Source organism: Prionailurus bengalensis, chromosome D1, assembly GCF_016509475.1.
Source record: "Prionailurus bengalensis isolate Pbe53 chromosome D1, Fcat_Pben_1.1_paternal_pri, whole genome shotgun sequence".
NCBI lineage: Eukaryota > Metazoa > Chordata > Mammalia > Carnivora > Felidae > Prionailurus > Prionailurus bengalensis.
This window is the reverse complement of record NC_057346.1, coordinates 33,108,439-33,130,769: the sequence shown is the minus strand read 5'-3', so window position 1 is coordinate 33,130,769 and position 22,331 is coordinate 33,108,439. Positions and strand designations below refer to the sequence as shown.

Sequence of the window (22,331 nt, the reverse complement as noted above, 5' to 3'; positions counted from 1 at the left end):
AAAGTGACTTAACTGTAAGTCTGAATCACTTTGGTATGTATAGACAGGAGCCTGAGAGTGATCATTGATGCCTGCTCAGAGGGTGTGAAGTGGAAGAAATTTTTCAAAGGAGTAGTTGGAAGTTTCTTTTTCATTTTCTTTGTTAGAGAAGTTACTATGGGGAATGAATGCATACATTTTTGCCAAATAAATCCATCCACTTCGAGGAAACATCTGTTAGGTCCAATGGAAAGGTACTGTTCAATCCAGTTTTGCAAGTGATAAATAAGAATATAGTCCAGGGTGGGAGGCATGGCAAATGGTTTCCTTTGTGTGTTTTAAAAGGATTCCTATATAGCATAAAAACACTTTGAGGTAGTAACCTGTGTTTCAGGTTAAAAATAATAACTGGTATATTTATAAACCCAGGAAATGTACTTAAAAGATCATAAATGATTTTAACTAAAAAAGAACCTATTGTCTTCAACTTAAACTAATAAAATTAAACCTTTAAAGTTTATTATTTATTTTGAGAGGAGAGAAGGAACGTGTGTGTGGGGAAGGGGCAGAGAGAGGAGGGGAGAGAGAATCCCAAGCAGGCTCCGAACTATTAGTGTGGAGCCTGATGTGGGGCTCGAACTCAGGAACTGTGAGATCATGACCTGAGCCAAAGTTGGATGCTTTATCTACTGAGCCACCCAGATGCCCCAGTAAAATTCATCTTTTAAAGTATTAAATTATGAAATACTTTCTGGAAAGGTTTTCTTCAGAATTTGGTGATGAGCTGTAAATATTCATCCATACAGATATTATTAATATTTTAAGATGGAGTGTGGCCATTCAACTTTTCTTGAGCATTTCTTAGGAAAAAACATTTGCAAACCAGAGACAATGTCATTACCAACTACAACAGAACTCTTCCAAAGAGACCTGTGATTTTTATTAAACCTAGGAAACAGATTACCTTCTCATTTGCTGAATCAAAAGAGAATCTATTACTTATTATAAACCCTCATTACAACTGACTTAAATGTGGTTATATAAATCAGGAAGTCATCTATTAAAGTGGAACATTTCCAAATGCCTAAATTGTTTATACAAATAACATTTTCTTTTGAACTCTGTAGAGGAAGCATATTTTACTTCTTAATGGCTCTCAGTTGGACAATTGAATTATTGTTTTCCACTTTTTTTAACCACCCTATTTTTGCACCCACACAGAAACCACCCACAATTAAGAATTGAAACAGCTGGGAAAGTTGCTTATTTCAGGTGGAGTTCCTGTCTTTAAAAAAACATGCCACTTGAGAGAGATTTTCATCATATTAGCTCTGTGTTTTAAAGAATGCAATTTGATTTAATTTGAAATTGAAGGGCTTATTTTAAATTTCAGGCTCTGAAAAACAACCTGAAACATATCACAAGTCCCATGTTTCAAAGAAAAAAAATTTGTCTTAACTTACTGGTCTACATTAATTCCATGAAACTCCCCTTTTTTTTCTTTTGTGAAAGAAAAGTGTATGCTCTTCGAGGTTAGAAAGTTTTACTCACATTTCTATTCCTGCATAGTACTTAAGTGCTTTATATTCAGTAGAAGCTTAGTAAATATTTATTTCATGGATAGTTCCCTTGTAAAACCTAGTGAACCTTTATAGAAACATCATTATAAGGTACATAAATAGAATTTTAGTGTCATATATTAAACAATAAAATATGTATTTGGATATGTCTAGCATGATTCTTTTCAATATAGTAATAAGCTAAGTTTTATACAGACATATACATACATCTAACTTTCGCATGTACTTGAGAATCATTTAGAACAAATTTTGTAGTATTTTTGAATATTTCAAACCAGAGCTAAGGATTTTTGTATTCTTTAATTTATTTAGTGTTTGTTGACTGTTATGTTAGGTGACTCTGTGCCAATCCCTGAGGACCTGGTGGGTCCTCACTGAATTAGAGGCTAACATGGCAGCAATATACTCCTTTTAAGACAACATAACTTAAAGAAGGCTAATTACAATGTGAGTGGATAGAGAGGGAAAAGACTTTTATCTGTGATTAGTGACTTAGAATAGCTCAAATCCCAGCAAAATAACTAGACAGTGAAATAAATGCCATAGCCCTATATAACTTGCGATGCAGGAACATATAGTTGAGCCTCATTATTCACAAATTCTGTATTTGTGAATTTGTCTACTCTACAATATATTGGTATCCCTAAAGTCAGTACTCTTGGTGCTTTTGTGTTCATGTTCATACGTAGAGGTGGAAAAGTTGGGTTGCTTGACTCAGAGCATCTACTGTATAAAGTGAACTGCAGTGAGGCAGCCATGGCTAATCAACAATTAATAGTTTGTTTTTGCCTCCTTTATAAGGGCAATAACCCAAATTGTGTTGAATAAAATTTAACTGAGTAGATTTTAAAGATCTACTATCTTATTGGCTTTATTCAGCAATTCATGAATCAGGCAGCATCCAATCTAGCAGATAGAAAGGAGATCTGAAGAGCTTGTACAAGGCAAGAGATTTTTAGACCAAAGTGAACAAGAGCAAAGAAATTGCACTGGGAACTTGCTGATTGGTTAAAGCAGGGTTATTCTCCTTATATGGAGAAAAGGAAAGTTTTGGAGTTGTGTTAGGTAACTTGTGCTAAGCAAACAAGCAAAGGTTGGTTGACTTAGGCCTTCTTTTTCTCAGAGAGCAGGTATAGAAACTTAAGTTTTCATTTGCTAACTTGGGGTTTTAGCATGAATGACTCCTTCATTGGACCTAAGCTGGTTACTTTAATAAGTAAAAGGATCAGAGATTAGACTCAGGAACTTGCTTTTGTACCTTTCTTCTACTCTTTTTAGCCTGTTTATGCCTGTATTTCCTGTCAGTAAAACTCAATAAGTACCTGAGTGCCAACTAAGTCTAAGGCACTATAAAATGGGACACCCGAGGGGAAAATGGCATGTGTGAAGATTATGGGCAGGTAGATAAGACCTAATATGTTAGGGGATGTACAATTTTAGCCTAAAGGTAGTGAGAAGCATTGCAGTGTGTTAATCAGAGCAATGATATGATATTTGCATTTTAAAAAGGTTAATCTGACTGCCTTATGGAAGATTTAAGAAGGCTGCCCCGGATGACCTTTTTTAAAAAATGTTTTACTTGGCTGTATCTCTGGGTTTGTGCCCAGGAGAAAATGGGGCATGGGTAGCCTGACTTTAATAATGTAACTTATGGGTATGATACCTATGTTTTTCTTTTAATACACTTGCATTGACCAACAGAGCCAGTTAGAGTGCATCTCTTTTATTTTCTGTGTAAATAGAATGTCTTAGTAAAATTGGAATCATATTGGTTGGCTTGTTATTGTAAGCCTGAACCATGACATACCCACAATGATGTTTTTTTCCCTAATTTATTGCATGATAACATAAAGATGTTTTATCGCCTATTGGTAAACATCAGGTACCATAAAGGTAAGTGGTGGCCTGAGTATGTGTTAAGTACATAGTTTACGGTTTGTTGGTAATTTCCTAGTTTACTTACTGGAGTTTATCTGCTCATGTTGAAGATAGTCTGCTTTGAAAACATATTTTGAAGATAATATTTTATCTCAGTTTTCTTGGTGTGGAGTAGTTTATATCTTTGTCTGGAAGCTGCATTTCTTTAGTACTATAATGATCTCATACCTTCTTCATGTACATGTGGAGGTGGGAGGGTGGGAAGTTGCACAGACTATTGTCTATATATCTATCTCTCTCTCTATATATATATCTATATATATTTTGAATTATCAGTAAATGCTACTTCTTACTTAGAAATGGCTTGGTTTCAATCCCAAGTTTAGTATCTTAGAGTGTAAAGAGACCTTGAAGAACATGGGAGCTATCATTTTGCTTTAGAAACAGGCGGAATGATTTGTTAAAGTCACAGTAGTTAGAACCTTGATTGCCTGGCTCCTAGGACAGGAACTTTCACTCTTGGGTTTTGTTTATTCGTTCATTCATTCGTTCATTTATTCAGTAAAGCCTTATCAAGCACTTGTGATATGTCAGACACTGTTTTGAATGCTAAAAACACATCATTGTGCAAAGCAGAAAAATAATCCCCACCCTAATGGGGGTTTGTCAGAGGAGTTAGATGGTAAAATGTATAGGTTCACTATATATTAAGTTAGACTGATAAATGCTATAAAAAAGGAGATAAAAAAGGAGATTGTTTAAAAAATTAAGTGTTTTTAATACAGAGACAGCTAATTTTAAGATCATGGCATTACTGCAAACTGCTTGTAAAATGAGCCAATTATTTTATCTTTCGTTATCAGTGTCATCAATCAAATTTACCTGACCATGAAAACACTGACCTATTTCTAGATTAGAAACCTTGATGCAAAAGCCATAAGGGTAGAAAATACTTCTGAGCCATGCTAGCTTGTAAGCACTAGATTTTTTTCTGAAACATTTAGATGTTAAAGTATTTCTTCACTGCATCCTTCTGCTCTAGACCATTGGATTTCTTCCCTTGCTTGGGCATATTTAGTCTGTGCACTTGAAGGTTCATTGTCTTGATATGTGCAGTCTTGAGGAAAGTGAAGGTGTAATATCCTTTTTCAGCTGGAGTACAAGAATTGAGAGCCAGAGAATATGTTAGAGGGCTTTGCCACATAGTCTAAAGTTTCATTTGTATATTCTCAAGAGACACTTAAGGCTTTTGATTGAAGTTGCCCTTTAGGAGGTTTATTCTGGCATCTGTATATGTGATAAATTATAGCATGGAAGTATTTGCCAGAGTGAGTCAAAGATTGCCTTCCTCAGCAAATCTTTTATGGACCAAGAGAGAACATTTCTAAATGTGAATGAAATAATAAAAGCACAGTTTCAGTTTTGACATAAAATGTTTGGACCAGAAAGGCAACAGTTCTAGAAACTGTGTTTGAAATAAGTGAGTTAGGAGGCAGGACATGAACACCCAGAGATTATTGGAAGACTCATTGACAAAGACAATGGCAATCATATGAACACTGAAGAGAGATTTGGTGGCTGTGGGGAAGAAACAGACTATAGAGGGAGAAATTAGAAAGCAAAAGAGTTGAAAAATAGGCCTAAAAAAAAAGTCTTGCCTTATAAACTAATCTAGGAATATGTGTCTGGACAAAAGGGCTAATTCTGGGTAATTTCTCTGACATAGAATTCAAAATAGTTGCTGAGTCATGATTTTGAGCGATGTGGAAAGAAGAGCTTTCAGGTCATGCTTCATTCTTGGGACTGAAAGAGAATGTCTTGTTTCCTCCATAACCATGAGGGCCAAGAGTACTACTTATTCCTGCCACTGAAAAATACTGATAAGCTTCAAGGAGGAAGTAGAGATAATTCTTACAAATCTTATTAAAATATATACTGTTTTGTATTTAAATATAGTTTTAACTCTTAATTCTTCATGCAATCTCCCCCTGCCTGCCTTCCACAAAAGCCAATAGTTGCCAAACTGCCTGGCATCAGAATCAACTATGGGAAGCTTTAAAAATTTGATTCTTGATCTGTACCCTAGAATTGAATGAAGGTTGAATCTCCTGGGAGGAAGAGGCTTTACCTATATGGATATTCCTTAAATCTCCACAGGAGATTTAATTTTATGGAGATTCATGATGTCTGAGATAAGCCTGTGGAAAACAGCTACTCTCCACAATAGACTAGTGTTTATACTGAGGGGAGCTCAATTGGAAAGAGTACTAAAATGGGGAAAAAGTCTACTGCAGTTGTGCTTTTTGGATCACCAGATCCCCAATGTACAGCATTCTCCCAGTGGAGCCACTAATGCTGTAAGAAAACATGTTTGTAGGGAAACCCAGTCATTTATTGCCATATTGTCCTTCATAGCCTGAAAAAAAGTTTTAGTTTATGCAAAACAAACAGGTGTGTACCCTTAGAATGAGAGATGGCATTCATGGGCCAGTGTAGATGCTCTACAGATTTCCCAGACATGAAAAAGAATCAGCTTTTCAAAATAAAATCACAAAGTGTGACTTAGTTCATACTGATAGACTTTGGATTCTGTAGAATTCTCTATCACTAATGAATATATTTGTGCAAAGAACCTTATGTGAAATTTAGTACATGCATATGTGAATAAAATATTCTTGTAGCCTTATAAAATAGAGGGTAAGAATAAAAATAGTTTTATGATATAATTACCATAATACTAAGGAGAATGTGCTGAGTGCTTTAAGCATAGTAAAAACAAAAATGCTGCGAGAGCACCAAAGCTGGAGAAGGGATTTCTGACTGGGGACATCAGAGGATGCTTGAATAGAGAGGTTATTTGATCCGGGTCCTAGTGGTTAGGTAACACACAGTTTAGCAAATTCAGGTAAAGGAAAAGCATGGAAATTGGAAACCATAAGAATGTCTAGTAGTTTCAAAGTGCTAAGTTAGAGGTTAGAAATAGTAGCATTTCAGGCTAAGATACTTGGAAAGGTACCTGTGGTCACATACTGGAGGCCCCACGTTGCTTGCAATATGGAGTTTGGACGTTTGGACTTTATGCAACTCAGTAACCTTGAATGGCTAAATAATGACATAATCAAAGGTGCCCTTTAGGAATTTTATTCTGACCATTAGTGCATATGATGAATTAGAGTCATGGAAGCTGGAAAACCAATAATCAGGCTACTATAATACTATAGCAGAGATGAAGTGATATCCTTCTATGGGTATGGAAGAAGAGTAGAGGAGAAAGACCAGCAGTATTTGGTGACTGGATGTGTGGAAGGGAGGAATGAGGTTAATCCATTGCTTGAGTTGCTAACAAAATGGTGTTTTGAGCCCATTTATGTGTTTATAGGTGGCAGAGTACCCAAGGGTAGAGAAGAATTATGAGTTAAGTTTTGACACATGTTATGTTTTGAGATGCATACAGAATCTATAGTAGAAATTCCTGGGAGGTAACTGGATTTGCTCAATTTCATGAATTTCATGAATTTGCTCAATTTCATGAATCAGGCCTGGAGTAGTGGGAAAATGGATACATTTCATGTGATTCACGCAGGTTCAAAGTTTCATCCTGCAAGTTGTTAGCTATAATATCTTGGGTATTATTTAACCTCTATATTTCAGTTTCTATTTGAAAAATAGAATGGTGAGTGAACATTTGGGTGTTTTACTTGAGACCACCTTGTGAGGTACTCAGGATTAAAGAGCTGTGTGCAGTGCTGGTGTATGTGTCAAATAAATCCCCTCCTCCTCTGCCAACCCTCAGGTGTTCCTGCTCTTCTAACTTCATGAGGATAGGAGTATATGGTAGTACCTTTGTAGACTTGGGAGGAGGAGAAACAGCTGTGTGGAGAGAAGAGTGATGATGGAAATTATAGAAATGGAGCTAGAGATGAGGAAGGGGGAGATTAGAAGCTTCATAGGGAGAAAGAGGGCCCCTTTTCTGAGACAGGCAAGTTGAAGAGAATGAATAAAGATAGTGCTAATCAGGGGTCTTAAACTTCTCTCAGAGAAGCAGGAGACTAGGCCATCTGGTATGAGTGAGTAGGGGGAAGTTGGGGCTGGGTTCTTGAGAAACAAAATTCTTTTTAGATAGCCACTGTGGGAAATAGGACTAGGAGTACACTAGAGTTGAATAGAGGGATTGCCAAAAAGCAGAAGGCAAAGGGGTTAGATAGCTTGAACTCTTAGTGTCCTTGTGGGTGTGTGAATTACCGCAGAGAGAAGGTCACTAGAGGTTAAGAGGTTATGGAAGAGAGAAACTGGATATTGGACAAGGAAGGAAGCGGATGTTGAAGCCTCAGTAGGGTGGTTGCAGGAGGACTGGGTACAGAGGAGTATGAATGGGGTGCCTCCGTCTTTGTGGAATGTGAAGAAGTGCTGGGAGGTGGGTTCCTAATAGTGCTAAGGATTGGGAAGGCTTGATGGAAGTGGCTGTCAGTAACAAATTACTGATTGTTCCTTTAATGCAGGATATTTGGGGCCTGATTACCCCTTCAGCACAAACAGCTCTGGGACTGTTTACTTTCAAGGATGATAAGCCTGTTCTTTGCTGTAATGTAGTGGGGTAGTACACTGGCATTACCTTCCCTGCCTGCCTCCTTTCTGCACCCCCTCCTTCCCCCTCCCTCTCCCTTGGCAATAATGGTTTGCTGGAATACAAAGACTTAGGAACAAAACAATCAAAATTAAGTACCTGCTTCTCCACTTACTAGTCCTGAGAACTTGGGGCAAGTTACTCCAGGTGATGATTGATCCTCATTTTCTTATCTGCAAAATTAGGATAAAACCTACTCAGTACCTCATATCATTACGTGGACATTAAGTGAGGTAGCATGTGTGACATCTCTGCCTCTTGGTAGAGGTGCTACAGAGTGTGCATGCTCCACATATTGGGGGAAAATGACTTCTGAATTGGGGGTTTTGTTTTGGCTTTGAGAAACAGGTCAAACACCACTAAAATAAAACAATATTAAAACAAGGCAACATCAGAATAACACATGTTTTCATTTTCTAAAATGTATGCTTCAAAAGAAAACAAAAATATGTGACTTGGAGACTGTGTTATACAGAACAATACTTATTAACAAGATCTCGGAGTAAAACATCTTTGTACTTCAAAAGAAATTCATTTGAAGTGATGAGATAGTGTGAAGAATTCGAAGAAACCAGCTAGAATGACATTTTGAAATTGTGTAAAATTTGAAAGGCTGTCTATATTTGTATGTATTCATTTGCCAAAATTTGAACTTAATATTATATAATGTATATGCTGTGTGTGTGTGTGTGTGTGTGTGTGTGTGTGTGTGTGTGTGTACTAGTACTCTCAAACTACTTTGCAGTTTGGCAGTTTCAAAGCAGATACTACTAAAAGGCCCTACCTTCATTCAGAGACAATATGGGAAGGAAAAAACCATTAGATAAGATAGTATAGAATTACTTCTGTGCCTCCATTGTGACTTTTCATCTTGGAGTCCTAATTCTTCTCAGTTATAATAGGTAATCCTAATGATCTGCTGTAGTGGTAGTAGCTCTTCTTTACATGTGAAGTCCCTGGTTTACAAAAGGTGTAAACCCTCTTTTGAGTCCCATTGTTATACCAGTGAGGATAAGAGAAACCAGACTGAAAACCACCTTAGACCAGAAAAGAGTAAAAGATAGACATCTTGCCACAAGTTCTGAATCACAGCCCAAAAGTGCAGTGGTGGACAATGTTAGAACCCATGTTCATATGCCAATGTATAGCACAGGTTAGTACCCAATGATCCATGGAATGGAACCCAAGTATGGAGGGAGACACGAAAAACAGGAGTTGGGAACTTAAAAAGGAGACTAGATTATTGGCCATAACCCCTGCAAAGAATCTGGGTAGTATGGTTAGAAAATAAATGGGAACAAGTGAAAGTAGAAAGAAATGTCTTGATATTATGGATTCCAAAGTAAAGATTCTGTCCCTTTGTCTTGTCTGGATTGGCATTTGTGTACTGGATGGAACAAACATGGCACAGTTGATGGTAACAGACAAGTGATAAAGCAGAGATGTAGCAGTTTTTAACTCTATGCAAAGTACATGGTCAACTTGATAAAGGTTTTATGACTTTTTCCTGTGTAGGCTATGCATTTCTTATTGTTCTTATATCTTAATTAGCAAACTATGTTATAATATCAAATAAATTTTTATTACCAAAATAATACCTAATATGTTCTTCCAACTTGTACATCTCATGTCTGCCAAAAACTAATACACTTGCATGCAATACTGTACAAGTATGCATTGGTAGGTTATGAAAGAAGAATTTAAATACAAGTTTATAGGGACTTGTTTTCAATAGTAATCTTTTTGATTTGGGTTTGGAAGTTAAAAAAAAAAAAAAAACAAAACAAACACCAGGAGGACATTTTGGAGAACAGTTTAATTACCTTAAAGATCACTAGAATTTCTTTGTGTTTTCATGAGACCTTAAGATTCCAAGGGGCTGTGAAATGTTAGAAGAAAGATGAGTGCCTCTGAGTATGTGGGTGTATTACAGTGACCTGCCAGCATTCAACAATGGGCCTGTGATTTTTTTTTCTCCTGTTGGTTTAGGAAGCAATTTACTGGCTTTGTGAATAGGCATCCATGGAGCTTGAAGCCACAAATAGAGTGGAGCAATCTTATTTGATGTTGTGACTTCTAGAAAATAACCAGAGTTTGTGGTTGCAAATAATTTTGGTATTGCAGACAGAGTAGACAGCCCATCAAGTGGAGGGTGTTAATTGTTACAAAGACACACCATATCTAGTTGATATTGTGTGAAGAGTTGGCGTCACTTTTTATATCTTACAGTTTTACAGACATCATTTCTTTTCCAGGCATACCAAAATGATCCTTTTTCTTGCTTTGTTAATGGGTTAAATTGTTCCTGAACCAAAGCTTGCTGTTCAGTTACTGTGCTACCTTTGATCTTCTAAAGGTTCAAAGAACTTCCTCAGTGGGAGTTCCAGGCATGAACTGCTGCTGTGATACCCTGTTAGTTCATTGCAAGTTTCATAGCGTATTGCGGAGTGTCACTTGGTTGTGTACGTTGATTCCACTTTTATTTTTTTAATGTGGTCAGATCTAAATTCATCTGCTGTGGCTCATATGCTCAGTTAAGTGTTGGTATTTTACTGCTTCTCTTCTACTCTGTGGAAAAAAAAAGTGCAAGAAGGATACAAAGAAAGGCCTTGATAGTCTATGTCGTCCACCCAAATAGAATAGTAAAGTGACTATTGGGGTATTATCTGGACTTCTAAAATGATTGGATTGGTTCAATCTGGCCTTTATAGACTTTTATAAGTTTTCATGTTTTCCTTGAAATTTGGCCAAGTCTAAATCCCACTAACTCAGTTCTCCCCTATTCATCAGCATATCTGATCGTCATAGGTGATTTGCTCACTTATTAACTGAAAAATATGTTGTTGACATAATGGTATATGTCACTGAATTTGTGATCTGTACTTCTGTTTGAATATGTATTTATTCTGCTTAGGTTTGAGAAAAGAAGACTCCAGGGAGAAATATTTAACACATCATTATCTGATTATGATACAAATGTTGGTTGGATGTGAGAGAGACACGCTTTCTCAAATCTCTGAATTGTGAAATTTGTAAAGCTCAAGCAGATCAGTTGTGGAAGCTAATAGTATAATGCTTAGTACTTACTGTGATGGAGTCATGTTAACAATGAACAAGGAACAATTTTCTTTATTTTTTCTTATTCCGTCTTCTAGGCACTAACCAGGTTTTCCACAGTCAAAAGTAGTAGGGTGAACTTAAGCCTGCTAAAAAGATAGAGTGAGGAAATAGATATTTTAGATAGCTCAGGAATTTTTTAGAATTTATGATATTGGTAAATACAGAAACCATTATTATACTTCCTCAATGTGTGGGTATATTTCAATTGTTGTCTTTGTGAATGTTTATACTCTTGAGATCTGTCATAAATATACCTGAGTAATAGATTTCTTTTGTTTCAAAAGTGTTTTTCCAATATCACATTGTAGAGATAAAAATGGTAACCTACAGCAATATTCTTAACTTCAACAATTTGTTGGAAAATTAACATTTATATATGAAACCGTGTTTTGATTGCTCTCCACTAATCTCATGGTCCAGATGGTCAGGAAGGGGAAAGATTATTAATGGTGAATACAGCCAGGAAAGTTTCATGCAGGTGGCCAGAATGTAGATAGCTAACATAATTTTCTGAAGTATCTGGCCTATCTTTTTTTATAATATTTTATGAAACCTAGAATAAGAGTCAGTATGTTTCTCCTTATAGAGCAAGGAGATTATGGAAATGTATTATTAAACTTGTTAATTAATTTAACAATCATCTATTGAAAGACCACTGTGTATTAAATATTGTTTTTGGAATATTGCTCTCACTTAATCAAGTTCCTGTCATACACCTAGGTATGGGCAGAATCTGTAATTGCAAGACCAGCTGTTATATTTGATGTTACTGTGGATCCCCAAATCAGATAATGAAATGGTTATTTATATATATATTAACATTGATAAGATATAGACCATCACATATAATTGCTTATAAAAAATGTATTTGGGAATTAGAAATTTGCATGTAATAAAAAACATTTTTAAATTTTACTTAGGTAAAGTCTTAGAAGAAATTGCTCAGGCAGTCAACATCAATAGCTATTTTGTTTAAGGCACTGTGATGGGTGGTTGCTGGAGGAATCATTTCATATGTCTTGTGCTCAAGGCCTGGTGGGGAATTTGTTTTGTGCCCAGGACTCCCTACCAGTTTTCATGGTCTCTAAAGGCTTTTGTGGGTACTGGTCACCAGAGATTCTAATACTCTTCTCTGAGCTTCTCATCTCTGAGGAGTTGCTGGGGTACAATTGGCAGTATGGATCTACCTGACTTGTGTCAGAGGTGCCTTTAGATTTTGAGGATGGGCCAGGCTAGGAAGTGACTGGCTATCCATCAAGTCCTTTGTCTGAAAACCCAGTTTACACAATAAAACTTTGAATTATTTTATACTTGCTTAGTAGGATTATTAATTCCTCTTCTTTTTCTGTTATTTTGTGATTTGTAAACTACTTTTTAAAAAAATGTTTATTTATTTTTGAGAGGGAGTGAGAATGTGAATGGAGTCGGTGGAGGGGGGGGTTGGGCAGAGGGAGAGGGAGAGAGAGAATCCTAAGCAGGCTCCACACTGTCAGCACAGAACCCGATGTGGGGCACAGTCCTCCCACAAACTGTGAGATTATGACCTGAGCTGAAATTGAGAGTTGGACACTTAACTCACTGAGCCATCCAGGTGCCCCTGTGCTTTGTAAACTATTAATGCAATACTTCAACATTATAAATAAAAAGACTTCAGGGAAAGCATTAGATAAGGGTTGAAAAAGTTAGTAAGTCACTGATACTAATTCATGAAATGGTGTTCCTGGCTGTTCATTTTCCATGTAGGACAAATGAAAAACAGTAATATCTTCATTTGGACTAAGAAACATATAGTTTTATGGAACTGACACTATATTATTTAAAGAACAATTTTAGTTCTTTGAAGTCATTTCCCTGAAAAATCAGCAAAAGAAGAAGAGACAAAACTTATTGTCAAATTGGGACAGACCTAGAAAACTGCTGGAGGGAGAGTAGTTTTTGTTGGGAGGAAGCAGACATGCAATTGCTTTTGCATGTTCAAATTTTTCTCCTCAGACATTCTTATTATAACAAACTATTATTGTACTGAGTCTATAAATAGTATTTATATGGGAAACAGACCAGAACACCATTCAAATAAAGCAAGAAACAGCATCATTAATATTTAGACAAGGAGGTACAACATCAAAACGATAATCTGAGTTTCCTAATTACTTAAAACCAAAATCTGACTTAAGGCAACTGGTCGATTGACTCTTGAAGCAGCAGTTACCTTGGGGAAGCCTGTGGACTTCCAAGTTGTCATGGGATGATGCTCCTGGGACTATTAGGACACTACTCCATGAGGCAGTGGTTGTTGTTTGGGTTGACCAGGTAGAAGGTTCTAGTGTACCCCAGCCAATCTAAATCAAGCTAGAGGTGCCTGGGTAGCACAGTCAGTTGAGTGTCTGACTTAGGCTCATGATCTCATGGTTCATGGGTTCAAGCCCCGTGTCAGGCTCTGTGCTGACAGCTCGGAGCCTGGAACCTACCTCAGATTCTGTCTCCTCTCTCTGTCTCCCCCCACTCTCATTCTGTCTCTCTCTGTCTCTGAAAAATGAACAAACATTAAAAAACTTTAAAAAAGTAAGTCAAGCTACATCTTCATTTATTCTGAAAATACCTGTTGTCAAAAAACAAAACAAAACAGGCTTGTCAGGCTTCTATGTGCTAGATATTTACTTAACTCTGGGAAAATTAGTAAGTGAATTTAGCCTCCTAAAATTTAGGCTAGTAGGAAAATAAAACATTTATAGCATGTGTTATTTTTCATTATTTAAAAAAGTTAAAGATTTTTATTATTTTTTTTTAATTATTTTTTCCAACTTTTTTTTTTGTTTTTTTTTTTTGTTTTTTTAAATTTATTTTTGGGACAGAGAGAGACAGAGCATGAACGGGGGAGGGGCAGAGAGAGAGGGAGACACAGAATCGGAAACAGGCTCCAGGCTCTGAGCCATCAGCCCAGAGCCCGACGCGGGGCTCGAACTCGCGGACCGCGAGATCGTGACCTGGCTGAAGTCGGACGCTTAACCGACTGCGCCACCCAGGCGCCCCAAAGATTTTTAATAGGCTTAACAAAAACTATCAATCTCTCATCTTACAAGCCCTCACCACTTAGTTACTCACAAAGACCACTTTGAACTTTTAGCCATTTCTGTTTCTTTCATGACCATGATTGTCTTGCTACTACTTGATTTTTTCCTCAGTTTTAGATACATTCTTCTCATTTTATACTGTTATTTTTATATCATAGTGACTTTGCACATACTAAAACTGAGTTATTTAATTTATTTTCATGGTGTTACTAAATAACTGTTTTCCCAAGGGTTAGTAATTATCTTTGAATTTTCTTTAAAAGAATTGTAAATTTCCTTTCATTACATTCAGATACATTAGGATATTGATTAGTTCCATTTTTATTCTCCAGAGACATTTCTTGGAGGCTATAACCTATTGCTCCAGTCTAGATAAGATCCTGTCTGAACCTTTTACACAATAGTTGTCCTGGAATATCTCTCTGTTGACATGAGCATTTCATTGCTTTCTATGCTATATTGGATACCCTACTTCTAGATTCTATATCCTCTTTTCTTGATTTATTCTCATGTGTTGTTAGAGTGCCTTATCTAGTATCTTCCCATAAAAGAAGCATATGAAGGTAGTTGTTTTTGTTTTGTTTATTTTTAATTAAAAAGCTTAGGAGGCATTGAGTTTGAAATCTGGGATTAAAGAACTTCTTAAACAGACTTTCAACTACTTTTGATCACCTCTTATTTTCTCCCCTTCAGCAGTACTTGCTGCTTCCATTTCCTGTAGACCAAACTGATTACCTCTTGTTTTCTTTCTCTGTAGGCATATCTTTCTCTGTAGATAATTCCTTCCATTATCCACATTTTTTCGACATTTTTGTAGGCTCACCAATAGAACTCTTCGGTGGCAATAGATAGTTGCCAGGGTGATGGAATGCTTTCTTTACCCAAAGTACAAAAGTATAGTATGCTATTATGTACTCCATTTAAAACTTTTTATATATTTGTAAAATGTTTTTCTGTTCAGTTTACTGTTGTCACAAGTGGGTTGTATTGTAGCATTTTATTTTTGAAGAAATTAAAATCTCAAATTTCTAAATTAAAAAAAAGTGTCATATTTACTCTAAGGTCATTAATGTGTTTATCGGATTAATCTGAGTCTCCCAGATAATTCTTTGATTTCTCTTTTGGCATCTGTGAATAAAATCCAATATGAAGTAATCATAGTGATAGCATTTCAAACCAGCTTAGTTAGTGTAAGCCTACTAGTTCTAAAAAGAGGAGTGGAGGGAAAAAAACTTAGATTGTAATTTTAAATTCTTGAATGGAAAATATTCTTTTTATTAATAAGTTCTGTTATGAGACTCTTGATTTATTTTCCTCACTTATCTACTTTTATTATAGGCTTTATGCCAGACTTATTAGACTTCTGGTCTTATAGAATGTTTTTAATAATTTGTATGGGTGTAGGAAGACATAAGGAGCCTAAAGAATGAAGACGTAGAAGGGAAGGTAAAGCTTACATAGAAGGGCACCTGGGTGGCTCAGTCAGTTAAACTTCAGACTTCAGGTCATTATAACGTGGCTCTGAGGTGATTTGTGAGTTTGAGCCCCACATAGGGCTCTGTGCTGACATCTCAGAACCTGGAGCCTGCTTTGGATTCTGTCTGCCTCTCTCTCTGCCCCTCCCCAACTTGTAGCATACTCTGTCTCTCTCTCACTGTCTCTCAAAAATAAATAAAAACATTAAAAAAAACCTTAAATGGACATAATTTTTGCCTTCACCTTACTTGTTTTATTAGTTTTATAATCAAAACATTCCAACTTTAGTTATATTAAGTATAAGGTATAGAAATTGATGTGGATGAATTACTGTCTTACAATTGCAATTTGGGACTATACATTTTTAAAGAATATGTTACTGTAATTCTTGACTTACATTTTGGTTTATTCTCCCAGTGTTTCTAGGAGTATTTGATATTTTCTCCAAGCCAGGGCAGTATAGTTTCAGGTAGCTTTCTAAAGCAGTGATTCTTTAGAAAGCTATCTGAACTTGTGATGAGCACTGGGTTTTGTACCTACATGATGAATCACTAAATTGTATACCTGAAACTAATATTACATATATTATAATTATTATATTGTATATTCACTAACTGGAATTTAAATAAAAGCTAAAAGAAAAAAGAAAACAGTGCTTCCCAATTTTAATATGCAGACGAACACTTGAGGATCTTATTAAAATGCAGAAACTGAGATGAGGCATTAGTCTGTATTTCTAACAAGCTCCCCAAATGCTGATGCTGGTAGTCCTTCCAGACACACTTACTACCCAGGATCTAAACTAACTTGATATCTGAGTAATACAGAATAGAGAATCTGGTTTTAAGTATCTGTAACTATTGAGCTTCTAGATAGAAGTCAGTAACAGACTTTGCATTACTGGCTGCTAATAAGTACATCTAAATCGTACTGGATTTATTGCTTCTTAGAGATTTAATATATTCATTATTTGTAGGATTCTGTTTAGAAGCAATTTGAGTCATAAACTTTTATTTATTAATATGTTTTATACATTACATACATATACTGTATTTCCTTAGTGTCTTTAAAGAAAAAATGTTATACTGTATATGTGCTAAATTTTAATTTTCAGTATGCAAATATCTGTTATCTATAGCTGTTAGTCATTGAGATCTTATTATGTATAGTGTTCTATGCTTATAGAAACATAAAACCACAGAATATATACATATTTATAACTAGCTTCATTGTAATGTTTATTCCTGTGTAATTAGATATTAACAATGGAAAGTGGTTAATGCCTTTTTTTTTTTAATCTTCCAAATAGCTCAGTCACTAAAGGAATTTGCAAGACTACTCATTGCAGTAGAAGAAGAAAGGAGGAGACTGGTAAGTCCGTTCCCCATTTCTTCAGAATAAAACTTTGTTTGGACATATTGAAAGAAAGACCAGACCTTCTGAATTAGACTTAGCCATACCAGACCCTATATTTGATAGATGTACTAAATGTTACAGAAAATATTTCTGTATGATTATGATTATCAATAATTTGATTATGATTATCAATAATTTCTGTATGAGTGTGATTATCAATTATTGCTAATGATATATACCATTTCTGTTTATTTCAGGTGTAATTTCATCAGGTGTAAATTATATTCATTTTGTTTTCCAGTTAATTCTTTTGAGAATTAAAAATATTGAGTTGTCATTAGAAACCCATTCTGAGTAACCTTATAAATAACTTTAGTGTTATAATAAAGATACATTCTAAGTATTAAAGACAATTCATAAAAGGAGCAAATAATTCTTAAAAAGGTGACATTTCAGTTGGGTCTTAAAGTCTTGGAGGATTCTGTTTGGCTGGGAAGAGTGGGGAAAACATTTCAGGTTGATGGATTAACTTATTGTGGCAGTATCAGAGGATAGTTACTATAATATATTTATCCATTTACCAATATAATTTTTGTACCCATTTTGTTAAAATTTCTGTGAAGGCCTCTGTCTATGACCCTCACTTCCCATTTGTATATGGGAAAATTAGTACATTTCCCACAGGATTGTCATAAAGCATTTGCAGCAGCACATGGCACATAGTAAGTATTGATGGTAATAAAGATGTTGATTGTCTCTTACAGTGAGGGTTCCAGGCTTGTTTAAAATGCCATCTTTATCACTGGCTTCACCATCCTGTTGGGGAATTATGTATACACATATGTATATATGTGCATTAAATGTGCATTAAATGTGGTGTCATTCTGCTAATTGGATAAGGAGAACAGTTTCAGGAGGATGGCCTTGGCACAGGGAATGTTGCCTGAGCTAAGGAAGAATCACACAACCATTACTTGGCAGTCATATAATGAACTTGAGAAGAGGCCACAAGGTGGGAGAAAGTACTGTATATATTTGTAGAATAAGGCAGATAGTTCTCAGAGAGTATTAGAAGATTGACTGGTAGTTTTGGTCATAAGTAGGGTGTAAGAGGTGGGCTAAAAAGTTTTGGTGTGTGTTACAGAAGAGCAAAATTGCTAGTTTTTGAAAAGGATGGGAGAACAAATGTGAGATTTAGGAGAGATTAATTTGGTGGCCATGTGAAAGATAGAATAGGTAGACTGTCAGGGATGACTATATTTTTTTAGGAAACATCAGCCTACAATGGTCTGGTCCCAGTACAGTGTAATCTGTGCTAGATACATATGAACCATTATGGGAGACTTACATCCTTTCTGGGGAGGTCAGAAAAAGCTTTTTTTCTGGAGGGAAGTTTGATTGGAGTCTTAAGACTAAATTGTATACTTTTAAGTACTGTATGCATAATCTTCAGTCCAGTTTCATGAACTATGCAATAGAAGTCCAAGTTTAATGGGGAAATGTGAGTAGGAGGTATCTTATGGCCCAGAGAAGAGCTGATGATGCAAATGGGAAAAAGTGGTTAGGGAGATGTGAAAATAGAGTTTTAAATGGTGTGGAAGCCAGGGGAATATACGATTTAGGGTTGAGTGAGGTTGTTATTCAAATCCTGTGCAAGTACTTCAGGAGAATGATCAATCAGCTAGCATGAATTATTGAAAGAATATGGGAAAGTGTGTTGTAGTTTGCAGGAGTGAAAAGAACCAAAGAAATGTAAGGGTAGTTTATAGAAAGAGTTTAGAAAGGCAAGAGCAAGTTATATAAGAGAAAAGGGATTATGGTTAGTGATAATGGGCCATTGAAGGTGGACATCATAAATATGTCAAGGAAAGACTAATTACCATGCTTTCATAGATTTTTCTAGCAATACCCAGAGCCATGGATGAGCAGTAAGAATAGTTGGGAGGCCAGATTCAAGGGGTGGGCACAGAAGATGTGCTGGATTACAGGGACATGGATTTGTATAATATGAAAATGGGTCTTGACTGAGTATAGCAATAACTGAGGGAAGAGGTTATTGATGCCCTTAGAAAGCAGAGGGCAAGCATGACTACTTCACTATGTTGACAGTTCACTAACAATAAAAGAAATTCTGAGACCAGGAAGTTGTGATCAGGAGTAGGAGTTGAAATATGCTGAACTTAGCAGTGGAGTTGGTCCAGACAGTGATGAAGTTAAGATGTGGCTAAACAGGAAGACAGACTTTAGGAATCTAGAAGGCTAAGCTAGAGGTTTGGATGTTTTATGAGCAGAATCTTGAGGTCATGCAAGATGGTGACTGAAGAAAGGACAAAGACCAACAAGAAAAAGTGGCTGAGTAATGTGGTAGAATGTCTTATAGGCAGTGTAAATGGAGATTGAAACACCAGCTGTTAGTGTTTCAGAGGTCTTCATTTCTGCCTTTAGCCATGTTTCTCATGTTGGGGCAAGGAGGAAATTCTGCGTTCATGATTGAAGTCGCATTGCAGGTTTTGATTGCTTTACCTATTGTTTTAGAGAAGTTCTGACATAAAGAATGCAAAATAATGAAGAAAAATCGACAGATAAAATCCTAATGGATTGCATGCCCAAAAAAGATTATATAATTGTAATTATTAAACACACAAATCTAAGTATTGGAATAAACACTTTCAGTTATATGATGCTACTACAACTGAAGGTATATCTGTTAGCAGATTATGTGCAAAGATGTGCTGAAGAATTTATTTTATTTTTTTATTAAAAATGTTTTTTTTAAATGCTTACTTATTTTTTGAGATAGGGAAAGCACAAGCAGGGGAGGGGCAGAGAGAAAGAGAGACAGAATCTGAAGCAGGCTCCAGGCTCTGAGCTGTCAGCACAGAGCCTGACGCGGGGCTTGAAGTCGTGGACTGGGAGAGCATGACCTGAGTCGAAGTTGGACTCTTAACCAACTGAGCCACCCGGGTGAAGAATTTCTTTTAAAAATTATTACTTCATTTAGGAAGAAGAATATTTTAAGTGTACTAAAAGTATAAAGGAGTTCTGTAATTGATACAGTCATTTAATTGTTTTTTTTATGATAAGTCGTGATTTATTTTATATTAATTGAATTTGGCCACAACTTAAATATGTTAGAACAGTGACTAAAAAATAAAATTACAAGATGATAGAAGACACCTAATGGTTTACATTCTCTTGTTTCCAGTGATTTACTGTACTTAGTAAGATGAATACAACATCTAGGTAATCTAAAGGCTGTTTGCAGGGGCTCCTTGGTGGCTCAGTCAGTTAAGCATCCGATTTCAGTGCAGGTCATGATCTCACGGCCCATGAGTTTGAGCCACCGCATTGGGCTCTGTGCTGACAGCTGAGTCTGGAGCCTGCTTTGGATTCTGTGTCTCCGTCTCTCTTTGCCCACCCCCCACTCATGCTCTGTCTCTCTCATTCTTTCAAAAATAAATGAACATTAACAACAACAACAACAACAACAACAAAAGCAAAGTCTGTTTGCAGAAAAAAAGCCCAAAGAAAACAACAACAACAACAACAACAACAACAACAAAAGCAAAGTCTGTTTGCAGAAAAAAAGCCCAAAGAAATACAGATTTTTTTTTTTTAATAAATGGGACTCTTCTTAGTTCCTTACTAACTTGAAGTATTGAGTTAAAAATTTCTGCCAAAGCCAACTAAAAATGCAGTTTTAATGCAACAAAAAAAGTGACTCAGAGATGGAAATAGGAAATATCCATTTCAGAAACTTTTGAGAATATACTTTATCCTGTCTCATACTTCTTACCGGAAAAATAGGCTTCCATGATGCACTATTTTTCAGTATGTTAACTGACATCTGCCATCATGTGGCTACGCAGGAACAGCCTTTTAATGACAGAAATAGAAGAAGTAATTTAATAGCCCTTTGTAATGGCCTAAGTAAAATGCCTATTTACTTATAGTGAGGTTACTGTTATTGATTAGTGACATGGGCTCTTTTTTTTTTTTAAGTGCATCTTTATTGGAAGTGTTAAAATTTTTTCCCCATAGAATGTAGCACTTTAATGATTAGAGATGTCCTAGATCATATGTCCTATTTTAAGGACTCTGAGCCTGTCTCCAGTGCAAGGAGGGGCATTTAAGCCATATAAACTTCATGGTAAGGTCTCTTCAGTTTTCATACCACCACAGGAACTGCTGTATTTACTTCAGATGACAGCTAACCTGGCTTTGCAAACACTACTACTTTAGTCCAGGCTGTTATACCAAGAGAACACCCTAGCATGAAATATTCATTGAAGCCTTATTGGTATTGAAAAATTCTGAATTTGACTCTTTGCCTTAAGGCCTATGGACTTGACATTCCCTCTATCTGTATCCCTGGAATTATACTCTACTTATCATTCTTTCCTTCTCAGTATTCACTCTCATGTTCTCTGTTCTCTATCCCCACTGGCTTTCTTTCTACTCCTCTTAATGGTCTCTACAAGCTTCTTATGGACTTAGACCTTTGTATTGTCCTTTACTCTCTCTTGAACAGCCTTCCTCTGCCTTGTCCTGATCCATATCCTCCCAAGACTGGTTCCATCTTTTCATTCACATTTGAGCCCATATACTCCCCTGGAGGTCTGCACTTTCCATACAGCTTGAATTAGTCCCCTTTAATCCTTGTGTATTGTGACAGAAATACCTGCTGTGATGCAGTTTGCATTCTACTGGGCAGACATTAAACACATTATTTCTGATGGTGGTAAGTGCTAAAAAGAAAAAAATAGTGCATTTGGTCAAAGATACTGCCACTTACTGAGATGAAGAAGGTGAGGGGGAGAAAATAGTTAAAATTTGAATCTACTTAGATGCCTAAGTAGATATCTAAGTAGATGTGTCTAGGGAGCATCTGGATATATGAGTCTGGAGTTCAGGGGAACATATAAATTTTGAAGTTGTCAACCTATAGAGGGAATTTAAAGCTATGGGAATGTATGAGATCACCGGATCTATGAGTGTGTAGACAGAAGAGAAAAGGTAGGAGGATTGAGCCCTGAGGTGCCTTGAGTCCAGACTTTGGTCAGATAAGGTAGAATCAACAAAGGAGATTTAGATCAATAGGAGAACCAGGAAGAAGCTGTTTGGACAGCTTGCTCAAAGTCCCATTTATTCACATGGCTGTAATAGAAATGTGGGATGATAATAAATAGAAATGTATAGTATGTGGACCCAGTGGCTGCAGGGGTCTTCAGGCTGGAGGGTCTCCTA

The 22,331-nt window shown here is 36.2% G+C and overlaps 1 protein-coding gene across 1 annotated transcript in view; it reads left to right on the top strand.

Moving 5' to 3' along the window:
• The window catches only part of ARHGAP42 (Rho GTPase activating protein 42), a 338,134-nt gene that overhangs the window by 94,810 nt on the left and 220,993 nt on the right, over nucleotides 1-22,331 (top strand). The window contains exon 3 of the mRNA XM_043579877.1: nucleotides 17,038-17,099. Within this exon, the coding sequence (XP_043435812.1) occupies nucleotides 17,038-17,099 (62 nt within the window). The remainder of the gene's footprint in view (nucleotides 1-17,037; nucleotides 17,100-22,331) is intronic.